The following is a 16,192-nucleotide window of genomic DNA, read 5'->3' on the forward strand; positions in this document are numbered from 1 at the left end:
CTTATCTTGAAAGTGTCCTTCAAAGCACTGCTTCTCAGGCTGGTAAAGACAGCGTGCCTACTCTTCATTGCTTTTTATTTCTTAAAAAAAATTGTCAAGCCAAAGGAAGGAAAATTCAGGTTTATGGGTGTGTGTGTGCACGCACGTGTGACATGCACACACGTCAGGGTCTTTTGTATACCAGGGTGGTTTTGCACTTGACATACACTCAACACAAACTTGATTCTCCTGCCTTCAAAGTGCTGGGATTACAGGTGCTCTCCACCACACCTGGTTTTATGCTGTGCAGGGAATCAAACCTAGAACTTTGTGCTTTTTAGGCAGGCTCTCTACTCACTGAGCCCTAGCTCAGTCTGTTTTCTTCTAAGAGTTCTATAGTTTCTTGTTTTTCACTTAGATTCCATGAACTACTTTAAGTGAACTTCCCCACCCCTCAATACTGGGGAGGCTAAGGCAGAAAGATTACAAATTCAAGGCCAGCTTGTGTTATGTAGTAAGATTCCATCTCAAAAAAACAGTATCTGCATAGGGCATAAGACAGGGCTTAGAGCCAGGTGGTGGTGGTGCACGCCTTTAAACACAGCACTCGGGAGGCAGAGACAGGAGGATCTCTGTGAGTCTGAGGCCACCGTGGTCTACAGAACTAGTTCCAGGACAGACTCCAAAGCTACAGAGAAACCTTGTCTCAAAAAAGCAAACAAAACAAAACAGACAATGCCATTCCTTTCTAAACAAGAGTTTGCAGTTTTTCTCAGAACCACCTACTGAACTCACCCACCTTTCCTCCCAGTGCTGAGGATTCAACCTAAGACCTTGGGTGTAGTAGACCATACCACAGAGCCATTGAGAGTTACATTCTTAGCCCCTGGGGCTTGAATGTGGGGTATAGTCAAGACTGGTCTTTACTGTCCTGTGTTGAGATGCCTAAATTAGAATACTTTTTCTGCTTGCTAGCACTTTGTATTTAAATTTCTGATACTCCCACCCACAGAGGCTCTTGGGCCCTGGAAGTGGGCAAGGACATTGATTCCGTTGAGCTTACTAGGGACTGTCACCACGTGAAGGAGTGTGGCGGCGAAGAGACTGCTGTGTCTCTGGGATACAAGGGACTGTGCTGATGGAGTCCTGTGCTGACCTTTACAGCTTAGCTATTGCGACATTTCTCCATGTGGTGTGTGTGGCTGAGCGCGTGACTTGTATGTGTGTGTGCGCGCACACACACACCAGTCCTGCAGCAGGACAATGTCAGAGCTACTTGGTGAGTGTGAGATATTTAATGACTGTATGTGTAGAAACTAGGATTCTGGTATATGTCCCTGTCAGCTGAGCAAGGCAGCACTTGAAGTCTTTACTGTGACATGTCAAGGGGGAAGAGGCTTTGAGTGAGATTGGATGTGACAGCAAGACAGATAGATACCAAGTGGAGCAGAGGTAGGAAGGCTGTGCCAGGAAAGGGGGGGTGCCCAGTTGATGCTGTGGAATTCAAGTGTCAGGCAGGTGTCATTGTCCTCTCCCCCACAGGCCCTGGCCGCGTCCTGAAAGACTTGGATGTAAGGAGCTGTGGTCAGGCTGGGGCACGGCACAAGTGAGAGCTGTGTAGAGCGAGTGCCTGAGCTCTTAGAGGCGATGGAAACAAAATCAGTCTACGCATTTCTTCCTCCTCTCTGTCCCCTGGGTGCTAAGAGAGGACGAGGTGCCTCATCCTGCACTGGACAAGCCTGAGCAGGCAAGCATAATGGGTATGTGTCCAGGGCGGGTAAAGGCTGCTGCGGGGTGCATCCCCAAGTTCTCGGAAACTGTACCCCAGACCTTGAGAGCTGTACTACAGGAGATAACAGAGGGGTTGACAGATGTGGGGTAACAACTGGTTTTATTGAGAGGAAAACTAGAGGGCAGAAAGGGCAAGAAGCTGGAAGGAGAGGGGTGGGCAGAGAGTGGCGAAGGCAGGCCTGCAGATCTATGGAAACACCTGAAGTCAGCTCTGAGGCGGCAAGATGGCAAGACTGCTTTGTCCTGCAGACAGTGGACAGCTGAGACAATGAGTTCTTTGCCTCCCTGCTCCAACGCCAAGAGACTTGAATATAAGGGAGAGGAAAATGGAATGGGCTTTAGTTTGAAGTGGGGAATGAGAACTGAGTTCAGAAGTGAGAATTGACACCATGACTAAGAGTACACAGAGACCCCAGTGACACACATAAGAAACAGACCATCGCTGATGTGCACCTCGCTGCCGTGGAGGACACCAGTCAATGCTGCACCCAAGTCCCTGCTGGGATGAAATGAGAGGCTAGAGGTTGCTGAGGGCACAGCACAGAGGGTCCTGGGCTGTATTGGGCAGTAATGCCCAGGGCTTATTAAGGGGAGGCCATGGCTTTGGAGTCTGTGGGAAGGAAGGGAGATGGCTGCCAGGCAGTGCTGCAACACAATGCGACGAGCCTTTCCGGGAAGGAGGAGCCGCATATGTGGGAAAAGCCACACAGCTGGACCTGGAAGCAAGGCCTACTTCCAGTGTTTGCAGGCAAGTAGGACAGTTCCTCTTGGGCAGGAAGGGCCGAGAACAGCCTGAGCCTGGTCTGCAGGAAGTGCAGCAGGTTAACGTTAAAGCACAGCAGTCAATCAGCTAAGAGGCCGGGCTGGGCAGCTCCACGGCCTCCATCACTTCCGAAGGAACTTCTTGTTGAGGAGGAAGATGAGAAGATTGACATTGACTTTGGCTTTGTTGAAGAGCTTCATGACAGCCACACCCTCGTACTGCAGCTGCAACAGGTCCTAGGAGGGAAGGAACAGGGAGGGGTTTACGAGCTTCTGGGAGTGGTGCAGCCCATGAAACACTTGTCAGGAAGCCTCACAGCTGCCAGGAGCACTGGCCACTGAAGCAGGGTGTGGAAAGCCCACTCTACAAATGAGAAAAACAGGCGCAGTGATTTGACCAAATGCTAAGCCAAGTGGAGCCAGGGCTTGAACCCAGGTTTCGTATTCACAAATAACAGAGACTTGCACTGAGAATCCCCGCTCCGAAGCAGGCTGTGGTGGTGCACACCTGTAGCTCCGGCATGTGGGGGTGGGAGGCAGGAGGGCAGTGGCAGAAGCTAAGTCAGCCTGGGTTATAGAATAGGCCCTTTCTCAAAAACAAACAAAAAACAATAAATAGGCCTGGACAGATGGCTCAGTACTTAAGAGCACTTTCTACTCTTGCGGAAGATCTGGGTTTGATACCCAGCAGCCACATTAGGTGGCTTACAACTGCCTGTAACTCCAGTTCCAGGGGATCTAACACCCTCTGTAGGTCCCTCTGGACATCTGAACGAGTGTGCATATATGTATACACAAATCAAAAATAATAAGGCTGGGCATGGTAGTGCACGAATCTGTGATTCTAGCACTTGTGAGGCAGAGAAGGCAAAGCTCTGTATATTTGAGGCTAGCCTGAGCTATAGAGTGAAACCCTGTCTTTAAAAAATAAGGCTAAAAAGCCGGACAATGTTGGCACACACCTTTAATCCCAGAGCTCAGGAGGCAGAGTCAGGAAGATCTCTGTGTGTTTGAGGTCAGCCTGGTTTACAGAGTGAGTTCCAGGACAGTCAGGGCTACACAGAGAAATCCTGTCTTGAGAAAACAACAATAATAAAAACAAATAAATAAGATAAAACCACTGATTCACTGGATGTGGTGGCAAAAACCTGTAAAGTTGGGAGGCTGAGATAGGAGGTTGCCTTGAGTTTCAGAGCAGCTTGACCTACAAAGGGAGATTCTGCCTCAACAAACAAACAAACCAACCAACCAACCAAATATGGACTAGAAAGATGGCTCAGGGACGAGAGTACTTCCTGTCTAGCTGTGAGGAGCAGAGCTCAGATCCTGGCACCCGTGTCCCATAAACGTCTCTACCTCCTGCCACAAGGCATCTGATGTCCTTTTCTGGACTCTGCACACACTTAGGTATAGGCACTCATTCACCCACACAGAAATCAAATATACCTTTAAAAAAATAAGGGGGCTATGGGTGTGGCTCAGCAAGAAAGTGCATGTGAGCGAGGGATGAGTATGGGTCATCAGCGCCCGTGGAGGTGTGTGCTATAACCCCAGTCCAGGAGGCAGATAGGCAGACTCCAGAGGCTCCCTGGCTAGCCGAACCACTGAAAATGGTACAGGAAAACTCCAAATGTCAACATCTGGCCTCCACATGTGTATGTGAGTACATCCCCACATACATATGCCCCCAGTGCCCTGATAACAGCAACAGAAAATAGGGCCAGATATGGCAGACTTGGCAAAGGGCTTGTCAAGGACCTGAGTTGGATTCCCAGAACCCACGTAAAAATAACAAGTCTTTAAAAATACAGGATTGGGGATATAAGTTGGAATAATACTCGCCTAAAATGTGTGAAGCCCTGGTACCTTATAAGTCAGGTAAGGTAGTGCATACTGTAATCCTAACATTTGGGAGGGGGCAAGATAATCATAAATTCAAGGTCACCAAACCTTGTTGCAAATAAAAATGAAATCACTGCTTCCCTGAATATTAGCTAGAACTGAGGTCAGCTTTTTAACCTTTTGGCCTCTGAGGCTATAAAATGGGTAGATGCTACGGGTGACTATGGGTATAAAGCCGGCAGTGGCATGTTTCTCAGTGTTGGGATTTAACCTCGGGCCTCACATATGCTAAGCAAGTACTTTACCACTGAGCTATATCCTCAGTTCTCTTTTTAACTTTAATCTTTACTGTGTCTTTACTTTGAGACAGGGTCCCACGACGCAGTCATGGCTGGCCTGGAACTCCTCACCTGTCTGCCTCCCAGAGCTGGGGTGAAAGGCGTGCACCACCATCCCAGCCTTACTTTTGTTTTGAAACAAGGACTCACTAAGTCCCCCAGGCTGGCCTCAAACGCTGTAGTTCAAGTTTGGTCTTGAAATGGAAAGAAATGTTTTTTGTTTTATATTTATTCAGTTAATTTTATTTGTGTGTGTGTGTGTGTGTGTGTGTGTGTGTGTGTGTGCACATATGTGCCGAGGCCAGAGGACATCCTGCAGGAGTCTCTTCTCTGCCTCCACCATGTGGGTAGGCCTTAGGGATCAAGATGCAAGCATAGGCTTTTTAGGTAAGTGGTATGGTGAGCTGAATCATCGCCAGCCCTGGGTCTTGAACTTTTGATCCTTTTGCCTCAATCTCTTAGGTGTTTGAACTACAGACCGCCTCCCACGGACTTGGGTCTACCTGTGTAAGGGTCTCACCTGGTAGTGAAGCTGAAACTGCTCCATGTCCACACCCAAGAACTTGGCATTTACGGCAAACCTTCCCGCCTCATCTCCAGGAGTGATGTCAAAGATGACGTTCCTGAAGCTGTCAGGAAAAGGAGTCAACACAGGACCCCTCTTTTTGAGCCCCACCCCCACTCTGCAGGTGCTCCTGGGGCAGCGGTGGTGGGTTCCACCGGCAGCCCAGGCTTCTCCTCGTGCCCCATTGCTGGCAGCCTGCTCTCTATCGTCTCCCAGTTTGACTTCTGCCTATTTAATCTTTTTTTACTTGCCTGGCCCTACCAAGCTGGTCTCATCTCCAGAAAGCGTTCCCAGCATCCTTACCAGCGCTATAACATGCCTGCTGCTCTCCCCTCTGTCTGAAGATGCTCCATTTCCCCACCTTCTTTCAGCAAGCAACTTCCTCCTCCTTCCAACCCAGAGCCTGCTCAGAGCTTCATCCCAGCCTTGTCCCTCCCACGAGACAGGAAGGGTCTGACATTCTGACACATACTGAGAGATAGGGAGATCTTCAATTTCCACCAAGACGCCCTTTTCCAGGAGCTGGGCGGCTGTGTAATGAAGACATGGCTGCTTCTTCCCCTTCCCAGAACTCCTGCTTAAAGGAAGGAGACTTTGTCTGAAAAACTTTCAATACTGGCTGCCAGCTTCTGGTGCCTGGCAGGAAGATGCAGGCCCTGAGGAGCCTCCCTGCTGTGGAAGATGAGGGGGTCACAAATGCCAGAGTTAGGGGCACGTAGTGCTGAACTGGGGGTGATTCCTAGCCAGGGTTAGGGGATGGAGGGCAGAGGTGCAGAGTTCTGGTGAGGGCAGGGTTTACAACACCTACTTGGCTTTGGGGGCCAGGTGGTCAAGGCAGGCCTGGATGTACTGGTTGTAATAGTCACCCTGTTCCTCATAGAAGGTGGTTTTTGCATCTAGGCCCTTCAGTGTGGCCCGGAGTCTCAGCATCTCTGCCTTCCGCCGCTGCCGCTGCCTGCGCTGGTTGCAGATGTCCTGCAGATGGGGACAGGAAGCATGTCGGCAGCCTTCCTGAGGCCTAGACCACTTCACTAGCTCACTGTGAAGATGGCTAAGAAAACAGAAAGAGGGCCTGGGGCAGGAGTGGCTTAGGGTAGAGTGTCTGCCAAGCACCTGTGTTCCATTCCCAGCACCAGGAAAAGGCAACTGTGAAAGCTGTTTTATCTAAGAGACCGCCATGTCCTGACAGGTAGAACCCCTGATTGTACTGGAACCCGAGCGCTGGGATTAAAGGCATGCACTACTATACCTATCAAAGGCTACCGTATCTTAGTGGAAGAGAGCTTCAAAAAAATCTGTCTACTTAACCTTCAGACCATTCCTTAAAAAAGAACCCTAGGCCTTCCTCAAGTAGGTGGCAATTTGGGGTGGCACCTACCAGGGAGAAGTCTGCCAATGGAAAGCCAGCACAGGGGCCTTGCACGAGGTCACCTGTAGTCCTGGCCTAGGTTATCACCTTGGCTAGCTCATCCACCAGTCCCTGATAGCAGTCGCTGGCCCTGACCAAGCCCAGGCCCTGTAGCCGACGCAGGTTCCGCAGGACGCGTCGCTGCTTGTCTGCCAGTGGCAGGAGGGAGTGCGCCATCATTGAGTGGTGTCGTCGAAGTGACTCTGGCTTCTGGGTGTCACAAGCCTGGCGCCAACACATCAGCCGATGATGGGCCTCTTCCTGGGAGGGGGCAGAGATGCTGAGGAGGTTCTGGTCCCTACTATCCTACTTCAGATCAGGACAAACCCCAGAGTGTGGGATCCTGTGCTTCTGGGGTGGGGCAGGGAGTGGGGAGGTGGAGAACACACAGGCCATCACACATGGTGGAGCTTGCCTAGCCTTTCTGGGATATGCCTCTGCGTGCTATTACCACCTTTACTCAGGCTTTGTCCTTATTCCAACAGGGAGCCCACCTGGCATCTTTTCCTGCCTCCAAACCCTCCACCACCACTCCCCAGAGCAATTCCTTTATGTGGTTCTTGACGGGCTGCCCCTCAGCACTATCCTAATCCCAGCCCTGTGGAGGGAGGGACTGGGCTGCCTAGGCTGTCCCCCTCAGCCTGTGGCCTCTGGGGTCAAGGTCAGAGACGTGGTCTTCTGAGCCCTGAGGCCTCTGTGGGAAGAACAGGCAGTGCTGTGAGAGAAGAGTTAAAGACAGCTGTGTGGTGCTGTCCTGGCTACTCACCTGTTCTCTGGGAGCTGACAAGGACAGAATCTCCTCGAGGGAATCCCCAGGGTGGAACTGGATGAGGTCAGCCAGCATCTGTTTGGTACTAAAGGTACAGGGTGAGGTTCAGGAGGGGTCTGGACGGGGTGGCCAAAGAGCTAAGGGTAAGACCTGCCCCAGGTCTGGGCTGTTAGGGATGCCCAGGATGAAGAGTGAGACGGTCCAGGGGAGGTGCTACCCCTTAGAACACCTTCCCTCAAACTGCCCTCCTTCTGTCAGTCCCCGTGACTGATTCTCCTCTGGGTAGCTTTCTGCTTGTGTTCCCAACTCTAAGACCTTTGCTCACAGAACAGGAGCCGCTCTGTCTCGCTGACAGTGTGTGAAGAGTAAATTCCTGGCCTGGACCCATGTGAAGATGGAAATCTTTCAAAGAACTGATTCCACAAAGCTGTCCTAATTTCCATACATGTGTCATGACACGTACTTCCCCTAATCATGCACATACATACACAATAATAATAAGTAAATTAGAAAAAAAAGTTTGAGCTTTTGTCTGACCATCATTAGGACAGGCATGAAAACCTGACAACCTGGTCCCTCCCCCCTCCCACAGGCTGTGACTTTGAGTCGTGGACTTTAGAGGAAGCTTCCATCTGAGCCCCCTCCTCACCTGAAGCAGTCTGTACCCAAGGAGAAACACAAACCTAAAAACCATTTGGTCAAGCCAAGCATGGTGGCTCATGTCTGTAATCCCAGGTAAGATAGGCGGATTAACTGGAGTTTGAGGCCAGTCTGGACTACAGAGCAAATCTAGGCCACGGGAGGCTACAACGGGAGATTCTGTCTCAAAAAGCAAATAAACCAAAGCATTTGGGCAGCAGACACCTTTGGCTCTAGGATCCCAATCATGCCCATGCCTTCAGCTATGACTCCAAGGAAAAGGCTAAGAGGTCGCCAAAGAAGAGCTGATTCTGAGCGAGGCAAACGTGATGCAGGCTTCAGTGAGAACTTTTAGAACAGGGGCGTGGGTAGGGCAATAAGAAGCATGATGGCCGTCTCTTGAGTGGAACCACCATCTAGGCAGCAGGCTACGGAGCCCCAGGAGAGCCCCCACACCTACCTCAGAAGTAGGCTTTGGCTGCCGGTGTGATCAGCATCTGCCTCCAGTCCTTCGAACTTGTTGGTGAGTGTCAGGGACACTTCGAGCCTGCTCAGATCTACGTGCCCATCTGTGGCTGTGTTCTCACCTGAGATAGGCACACGAAGATGGGGTGAGCCCCGCCCACCCCCACTGTCCCATGCCCTGAGCCCCGACACCTGCGACCACTGGGCCTCTGTATGGTCTCAACCTGGGTGCTAGCTGGGGCTTGCAGTGTGGAGGTCCTGGCACCGACACTGCCCTTCCGCTGCGTGGCAAACTCCTCTCGTTCCTCTCATCCCAGTGCCCTAGAACTAGACATCTAGACGCAGTAGGACTCAAGAGGCTCTCCCTCCCCACATTTCTTATATACGATTTCATTGGTCATTGTTATAGCTTGGCCTCCAGTAGCATCAATATCTGTATGTCCACACAAGTCTGTGTCCCCCAGAGTCATGGGGAACAACAGAGGAGTCCTTATGATGAGCTGCCTGCTGACAGCCATCCTTGAAGGTCTAACTAGCTCCAGATGCCAAGAAGGCACACACCCATGAGGTCAGAGATAGAAGGTGGCTCCCCAAGGTCCTCTAGGAGCTGGTGCAGGGGGTCTTGGTGATCTGGGGCCAGTTGGTCTTGGTGTTCCAGCAAGAGCTGTGGATGGTAGAAGGAAAGGGGTGCAGAGTTGAGCCAGGCCTGTCTCTGGGGTCAGGGATCTTCTTGGACTTTCAGCCTAGCCCTCCAGGGCTGACCCCTTACCCTGTGCGTGCTGATCAGCTCCCCTACAGTGATGTACACCACAGGTTTGGCCACAGCTACCATATCTGAGTACTCATCTATGGCGAAGCGCTCCTCTGGCTCTGGCACCTGGCAGGCTCTGTAGATGAACTTCCTGTCCCAGAGAGAGGGTGTGTCAGAGTGGGGTGGGCCGTCACCCATGCCAGGTCAAGTCTGCTGCCAGTCTCAGCCCCGCCCTGCTTTCATCTGGTTTTCCTCTGTCTCAGTGTGCCATCCGGACTAGTTTGATGGTCTCTGTACTCTGGGCGGCCTACTACTATCCTCCAGAGCCCCATTCCCCGTGTCTCTGGGGGCTTCTTCCTCAGACTCTAGAGAGAAGAGTAGGATGCGACCCACGAGGGGTGGAGGGAGGGACGGGGCGCCAGGACCAAGACCTGAATTTCAGATGCATGTCCTCCAGGTAGCCATTCAGGACTCGAAGGTGTTGGCTCTCTCCAGAGAAGGTCTTGCCGGCAGCAGCATGCTGTAGGAGTTGGGCCACAGCACCTAGCGCATGACGCTGTGGGGCGGCCATTGTGCTGCCTGCTGCCAGGGCCACGATGTCGAAGGCATCAGGCGCTACCACAGCTGGGTTCAGGAAGCGGTAGTACAGGAGATTCCCAACCACCTGAGTGCAGAGGAGAACCTTCTAGAAGCTGTCCTGACAGTCATAACTCCACATTCCACATGGTGGGCCAGACTCTGTTTATAGGAGGGAACCCATTTCTTTGAATGTTTATAGCATAGTTTGTCATCCTGCTTGTCTTGGGATCACTGGCAAAATTGGGCAAAGGAGAGTCTTGGAGGTTGCAGAAGAGACACAACACTTGCCTTATAGACTTCACTCTCCGTGGCACTGGGAAACTTCTTCTCCAGGGCTGTCTTCAGGACTTTGGCCATATACCGCATTCCATACCTTAGGAACAAAACAGGCATGTGTGGCCCTTCGGATTCCTGTCTCAGGACTCAGTATGAGCCTGGCTGCCTCTCTCATCTCAGTCACACCAGGGCCCACACACATTCCCTCGACTTGCTCGTGCTCCCTGTTGGAGTCCGGCCCCTGAGCCTTTGTCCTTCCTCCTGTCTTGGGTCAATACCAGGGACAGGGCCCTATTGGCCCCTGAATCTTTCCCCGCCTCACGCTCCTTGTTTCTGAAACAGGGTCCTGTAGCGTGTGCTTCTGCTACAGCTGTGTGCTACCACATCCAGCTCAAGAACCTTTTCTGAGGCCTTCTCACTTCCCCACAGATCACCTCTGCTTACAGTACACCTCACCTTCCTACAGAGGCAAGTTATTCTGCCTCTTGGGTACCTGACGGTCTAGGAGGCTCTGAGGCAGTCAACTCTACCAGCTCCCAGAGGTCCCGAGTAGCGTGTCTGGGCTGGGGCAGGGCCTGCCTGCCTACCTGCTAACAATCTACTCTCTGCCATGTCCTTCCCGTCTGCATCCTGGCCCCTGGCTGGAGTGAGTGCTCAGTCTCACAGGGTTCTGGGAAAGTAGAAGTGTTAGTGCAGCGCGCTGAGCATCTTTGTCACTCCTGTGACGGGTTTGCTGCCGCAAAGCTAACTAGACTTGGCGGAAAGCTATCCCAGCTCCCAGCAGATTCATAACTCGTTGTGTATTTCTCTTCTTGGATGTCAGACGGTCTTTCCTTATTCCCAGCTGTGAAGCCTCAGTCCTGCTCTGTGGTCTGGGGCTGTTTCCCCTCTGGCAGGCAACCACCCTCATGCTGAGAACCAAGGCCCATGGCTGGATGCTGGATCTAGATGACACACACCCATTCATAATTTATTAAACAAAATTGTTTGTTTTGAGACAGGGTTTTTCTGTGTAGTCCTAGCTGTCCTGGAACTCACTCTGTAGACCAGGCTGGTCTCGAACTCAGAGATCCCCCAGCCTCGCCTCCCAAGCACAGGGATTAAAGGCTACACTACCACCACCTGGTTTCATCAAATAGTTTTCAACAGAACTTTTATTGAAGGAATTTTGTTTGCCTGTTTGTTTTGTGACAGGGTCTCATGTAGCTCAGGCTGGACTCAAACTTAGAAGAATAAGGTTTGTTTGTAATTCTGACCACCCTGATTCTACCTCCAAGTTATTGGCCAGTTTCTAAAAAAGAAGAGAACCAGGGGCTGAAGAGATGGACTAGTAGTTAATAAGTGGCTGCTCTTCCAGGGAAATTCCCATCACCCACATGGCAGCTCACAACAAACTAACTCCAGTCTCAGGAGCTCTGTTGCTCTTTTCTGGCCTCTGAGGGCATTGGACACAAACAGTGCACAGATATGCACGCACGCACAACACCATACACATTAAAGAAAAATCTTTAAAATAAGAGGGCCAAGCCAGGAGGTGGAGGCACATGCCTTTAATCCTAGAACTGGGGAAGCTGAAACAGGTGGATCTCTGTGAGTTTGAGGCCAGCTTGAACTACAGAGCCAGTTCCAGGACAGCCAGGGCTGTGTAGAGACCCTGACTTAAAAAACAAAAAAAGAAAGAGAGAAAGGAAGAAAGAAAGAAAGAAAGAAAGAAAGAAAGAAAGAAAGAAAGAAAGAAAGAAGGAAGGAAAGAAGGAAGGAAGGAAGAAAGAAAGAGAGGAAGGATTATAATCATGAGGTACTGTAGCAGTTTGGAATATACCCTTTTGTGACTTTGTGGGCCAAAGAGTCCCATCTTTTCTTTACTTATTTTCCCTGACAACACACTGGGTTTCTCTTTGACCAGTGACCAGCCATAAAGACCCAGCTGCAGCCTCCCAGCTTGGCCCCCTGGCTGGGATTCAACACATCTGAAGCCCTGTAGACACCTCTGCCTCCTCTTTTCCAGCCCCTTTCCTTCACATGTCACTTGCTCTGTTCTCCCTTCCAAACTGGCCTTTCCTGGGGGAGGTAGTTACACATACGGAATGTGATCCACAGATGAACTGATGGCAATGAAGAATTTATCAGTCATGGCGAGGAGATTGCGTAGGGAGATGTCTAATCGCCTCTGGACTTCAGAGTGGCTCAAAGCCTGCTCAGGGGTGACGTCATAGGGAAGACAGCTGTGAGCAGAGAGAGATGGTAAAACTGGAGTACCCTCTGTGGCCTCCCTTCCCAGACTTTCCCCACCAACTCTTCTCTAATGATACACTTTTCTACAGTGAGGCTCAAGACAGACCCATGTACCAAGAGCAAGCGCCAGAATAAGGCAGCACTTGGGGCGGGAGGCAGGGGGTGGGTGGGGGTGACAGGGATGCCGGACTATAGCAGTGAGGATACACAGGGAGGAGGGGGAAGAGGACTGAAGCAGTGAGGATACACGAGGGAGGAGGGAGAGGAGGAGGACTACAGCAGTGAGGATACACGGGGGAGGAGGGAGAAGAGGAGGACTACAGCAGTGAGGATACACGGGGAGGAGGGAGAGGAGGAGGACTACAACAGTGAGGATACACAAGGAGGAGGGAGAGGAGGAGGACTACAGCAGTGAGGATACACGGGGAGGAGGGAGAGGAGGAGGACTACAACAGTGAGGATACACGAGGAGGAGGGAGAGGAGGAGGACTACAGCAGTGAGGATACACGGGGGAGGAGGGAGAGGAGGAGGACTACAGCAGTGAGGATACACAGGGGAGGAGGGAGAGGAGGAGGACTACAACAGTGAGGATACACGGGGGAGGAGGGAGAGGAGGAGGACTACAGCAGTGAGGATACACGGGGAGGAGGGAGAGGAGGAGGACTACAACAGTGAGGATACACGGGGAGGAGGGAGAGGAGGAGGACTACAGCAGTGAGGATACACGGGGGAGGAGGACTGCAGCAGTGAGGACACACAGGGGGAGGAGGGGATGAGGGGGGACTGCAGTAGTGAGGATACACAGGGAAAGGAGGGAGACTACAGCAGTGAGGGTACACAGAAGAGAGAGGACTCAGGAGTCACAGAGCAGCTGGAAAGAGCAGGGAGAAATGTCAGACTCAAAAGCAGATACCAAGGTACTACTAGCAAATCATCCTTGACAGCTTGGGGAACAGAGAAAGCCAGGGCTTAAATCTCCGTAGACCTTGCGTCATCTCTGCATTAAGTCCTTTGTGTGTCACCTTCAAACACATGCAGGCTTCCCTACAGATCTGCCTAGGGACCCGATCAAAGCCTGAACCTCCCTCCACCTTCAAACACATGCAGGCTTCCCTACAGATCTGCCTAGGGAACCCCCTCCTGCTGGCTCACCTGCGCTGCCCGGTCTGGGCCTCCACCTGGTTGATCCAGTTCTTATAGATGTGGACAGGGTCTGTGTGGATGCTGACTGACCTGTCTTCCAGCACGTCCTTGACAACCTTGCCCAGGATCTCCTGCAGAGCGCTCTGTCCCCGCCCATTGCGGTAGAACCTCACCACCAACCTTACCACTGTCGGGTTGCCTGTTACCACATCCTGAGGCTGCTCCACCTTTGACCTGTGGTACAATAGGTTACTGGCCTCATATGCAGAGGACATAGCTGTTTCCCTTTCCAGAGTTTTGCCTGTTCAAGTCTACTTTTGTACCCTCCCTAAGGGAGGTCCCGCTGTCTGGTCCCCCTGCTAGGTCAGCCCATGCCCCACCATGCTGTTCCAGCGCTGTCTTCCACTCTTCCCATGAGTTGAAGGGAAGAATGTCCCTCTGCTGCCATTCTCTGACCCAGCATCTCATCCCCACCCCTGCTCCTGCGCAGGAGAACGCACTTGACTTCCTCCTGGAGCGCTGTCTTAAACAACTGCAGCAGAAGGTAGGCCTCCCGGCGGGTGGAGGCATAGCTGTACAGACTGAAAACCACAGCCTCCATGAACTTGGTGGTTCTGTTCTGCGGCATCTGAAAGATCAGCTTGGCCAAATAGATGGGCTGAGTCTGTGAACAACGGAGAGATGCTCTTGGGGATTTGGCAATCAGATTAGTTACAAAGGTTTGTCCTGAGGTGGAGAAAGTATCACCTTCTCAGGGCACTGGCAATATTCCATACAAATGGGGAGAGCTAGGCTCTGTCTCCGGCAACAGGGCATTAGACAGGCCATGGAAAAAGGCAAAGAGAACAAGCTCAGAAGGTGATGGAGACTTTTTGGCTTTTAAATTGTTCTGTCTTTTCAGTGTTATGTGTGCAAGGGACGTGCTCTACCACTGTGCTACACCTACCCAAGGCTTCTCCTCTGAGAGTCCTGCTCACCTGCAGCAAGTAGAAGAGGTGCTGGTAGGCTTCCAGCTTCTGCCGCTTCTCTCTGCTCAATGACTTCAATCCCTTCTGTTTGTCCAGGATCATCATGTCTGACAGTTGCTCCTTATTCTTCTTTGTCAGCTTCTTGCAGTGGGAGACTACGTCCTGGATATGGGGGCAAACCATGAACACATGCAGTGCAGACTCAGTGTCTGGAAGAACCAGGGCTCGCGGGAGGAGAAAGCCCTACGATTGCACCTGGCACCTCTGCTTTCACAGGGGAGTCTTCAAAGGGCTTGGGGCTGCCAGGCAGAGGAACCGCGTCTGCTTGTGCTTTTGCTACCACTCTTTTTGACTAAGGTACAATCTTGGGGTGGAGACACCACAGCATCATCAACCTGCTACTCCTTATCTGAATGTAATTTATAGAGTTTTCCAGAGAGCTAAAGAGGAAACAGACTTCAAGGTTAGTGGATCACCTAAAGCCCCTGCATTAGAAATCAGCAGTCAGCCATTCCCATCCTACCCATGGGGCTCTGCACTACACACGCCCAATGGCAGACCTCAAGGGCAGAGGACCCCTCAGGAGTAGCTAGACTGGGGGAGGGGTGACCCAAGGGGCCGCTCACCTGCAGGGTGATCCGGTTCTTGACTAGCAGGCCAATCTTGATGTCCATGAGGTTGAGGTCCTGCTCCAGCTGCTGATTAGACCGGATCTTCCTGACCACTTCTTCCTGGAGCTTCAGCAGCTCCGCTTCAGCTGAGAAGTCCTCCTGACTCTGGTTCAAGAGGTGAGCAAACTTGCGTACCACAGAGAGGGGCGGATGGCGTGTGTGCACTGGTAAGATGGGAGACGTGGATCAGGCAGGTGTCGTAAAGCCTCTTTGGCAGCACCAACCAGGTCTACCCGGGGCTCTTGTCCCACACCTAGGAGTGAACAGCTCTCTCTGCTCTCATGCACCACACATGTGGGCCCTTCCAGTGACTTCCACACCAAACCAGGTCCCAGTGCTTTGTGATGCTCTCCAAAGGCATCCTTGTTCAAGGCCTTAGCCAAAGTTGGTTGCTTCAACATTGTAAATGAGACTGTGTGATTGCCCAGGTAGCCAGTGGTCTCTGTCATCTACTGCACATTTTGGAGGCTGCTTGATTGCACTTCTTGCCTACTCAAGTAATACTATCTCCCTTCTCAGGCCTTTGATGGGGTTGGAGATTAGATAGTCGTAGTTACCTTCATCTTATGATCTAGCCGAGCCATTTCTAATACAAGATTTAGACTCCTTAGGATAAAATGGTTATTAAAACATTTAGCTTATGCTCCTTGCTTAATATTGTTTATGCTGGTTGTAATTCTAATTTTTATACTTGATATATGTTCTTAGTGTATATAGTTTTGCATTGGGTTTGGAACTCTCTTATTTAGACAAAAGGGGGAGGTGATGGAGAACCTCCTTCAGCCAATGGCCTTTAAGAGGCTGGACCAGGTTGGAGCGTGACTTAGGGGACCAAAAAGCCGCAGTCCCGCCCAGCTTCCTCTGTCTTCTCCTCACAAGCCACACCTGGATGTCAGACCCCATCTCTAACTTCCTCGCTGTGATTTGTGAGTCCCCCTTTAATAAAGAAAAACCTTAGAATACTCTATTCAAAGATAGCTTGGGATTATTTGACTTGGGTTCTGCATCGC

General features: G+C 51.4%; 1 protein-coding gene and 1 long non-coding RNA gene across 3 annotated transcripts in view; one reads left to right on the plus strand and one right to left on the minus strand.

Moving 5' to 3' along the window:
* Nucleotides 1-1,211: 1,211 nt before the first annotated feature.
* Nucleotides 1,212-5,315, plus strand: LOC148119509 (uncharacterized). Its single transcript, XR_015735231.1, has 3 exons — nt 1,212-1,258; nt 1,522-1,739; nt 5,175-5,315. It is a non-coding gene; the product is annotated as an uncharacterized LOC148119509 (long non-coding RNA).
* Nucleotides 1,854-16,192, minus strand: part of Iqgap3 (IQ motif containing GTPase activating protein 3) — a 44,679-nt gene continuing 30,340 nt past the window's right edge. For both annotated transcript variants that reach the window (XM_087897376.1, XM_087897377.1), the window contains 16 exons: nt 15,138-15,346; nt 14,521-14,673; nt 14,044-14,207; nt 13,553-13,777; nt 12,249-12,389; nt 10,177-10,261; nt 9,741-9,973; nt 9,328-9,460; nt 9,120-9,222; nt 8,554-8,680; nt 7,452-7,539; nt 6,734-6,946; nt 6,086-6,252; nt 5,750-5,851; nt 5,233-5,341; nt 1,854-2,769 (listed from right to left, as the gene is read on the minus strand). In XM_087897376.1, coding sequence (XP_087753502.1) covers nt 2,656-2,769; nt 5,233-5,341; nt 5,750-5,851; nt 6,086-6,252; nt 6,734-6,946; nt 7,452-7,539; nt 8,554-8,680; nt 9,120-9,222; nt 9,328-9,460; nt 9,741-9,973; nt 10,177-10,261; nt 12,249-12,389; nt 13,553-13,777; nt 14,044-14,207; nt 14,521-14,673; nt 15,138-15,346 — 2,366 coding nt within the window. In that variant the 3' untranslated portion in view covers nt 1,854-2,655. The remainder of the gene's footprint in view (nt 2,770-5,232; nt 5,342-5,749; nt 5,852-6,085; nt 6,253-6,733; nt 6,947-7,451; nt 7,540-8,553; nt 8,681-9,119; nt 9,223-9,327; nt 9,461-9,740; nt 9,974-10,176; nt 10,262-12,248; nt 12,390-13,552; nt 13,778-14,043; nt 14,208-14,520; nt 14,674-15,137; nt 15,347-16,192) is intronic.

The sequence above is a fragment of the Myodes glareolus genome, chromosome 17, assembly GCF_982192425.1.
Source record: "Myodes glareolus chromosome 17, mMyoGla1.1, whole genome shotgun sequence".
In the NCBI taxonomy this organism is placed as follows: domain Eukaryota; kingdom Metazoa; phylum Chordata; class Mammalia; order Rodentia; family Cricetidae; genus Myodes; species Myodes glareolus.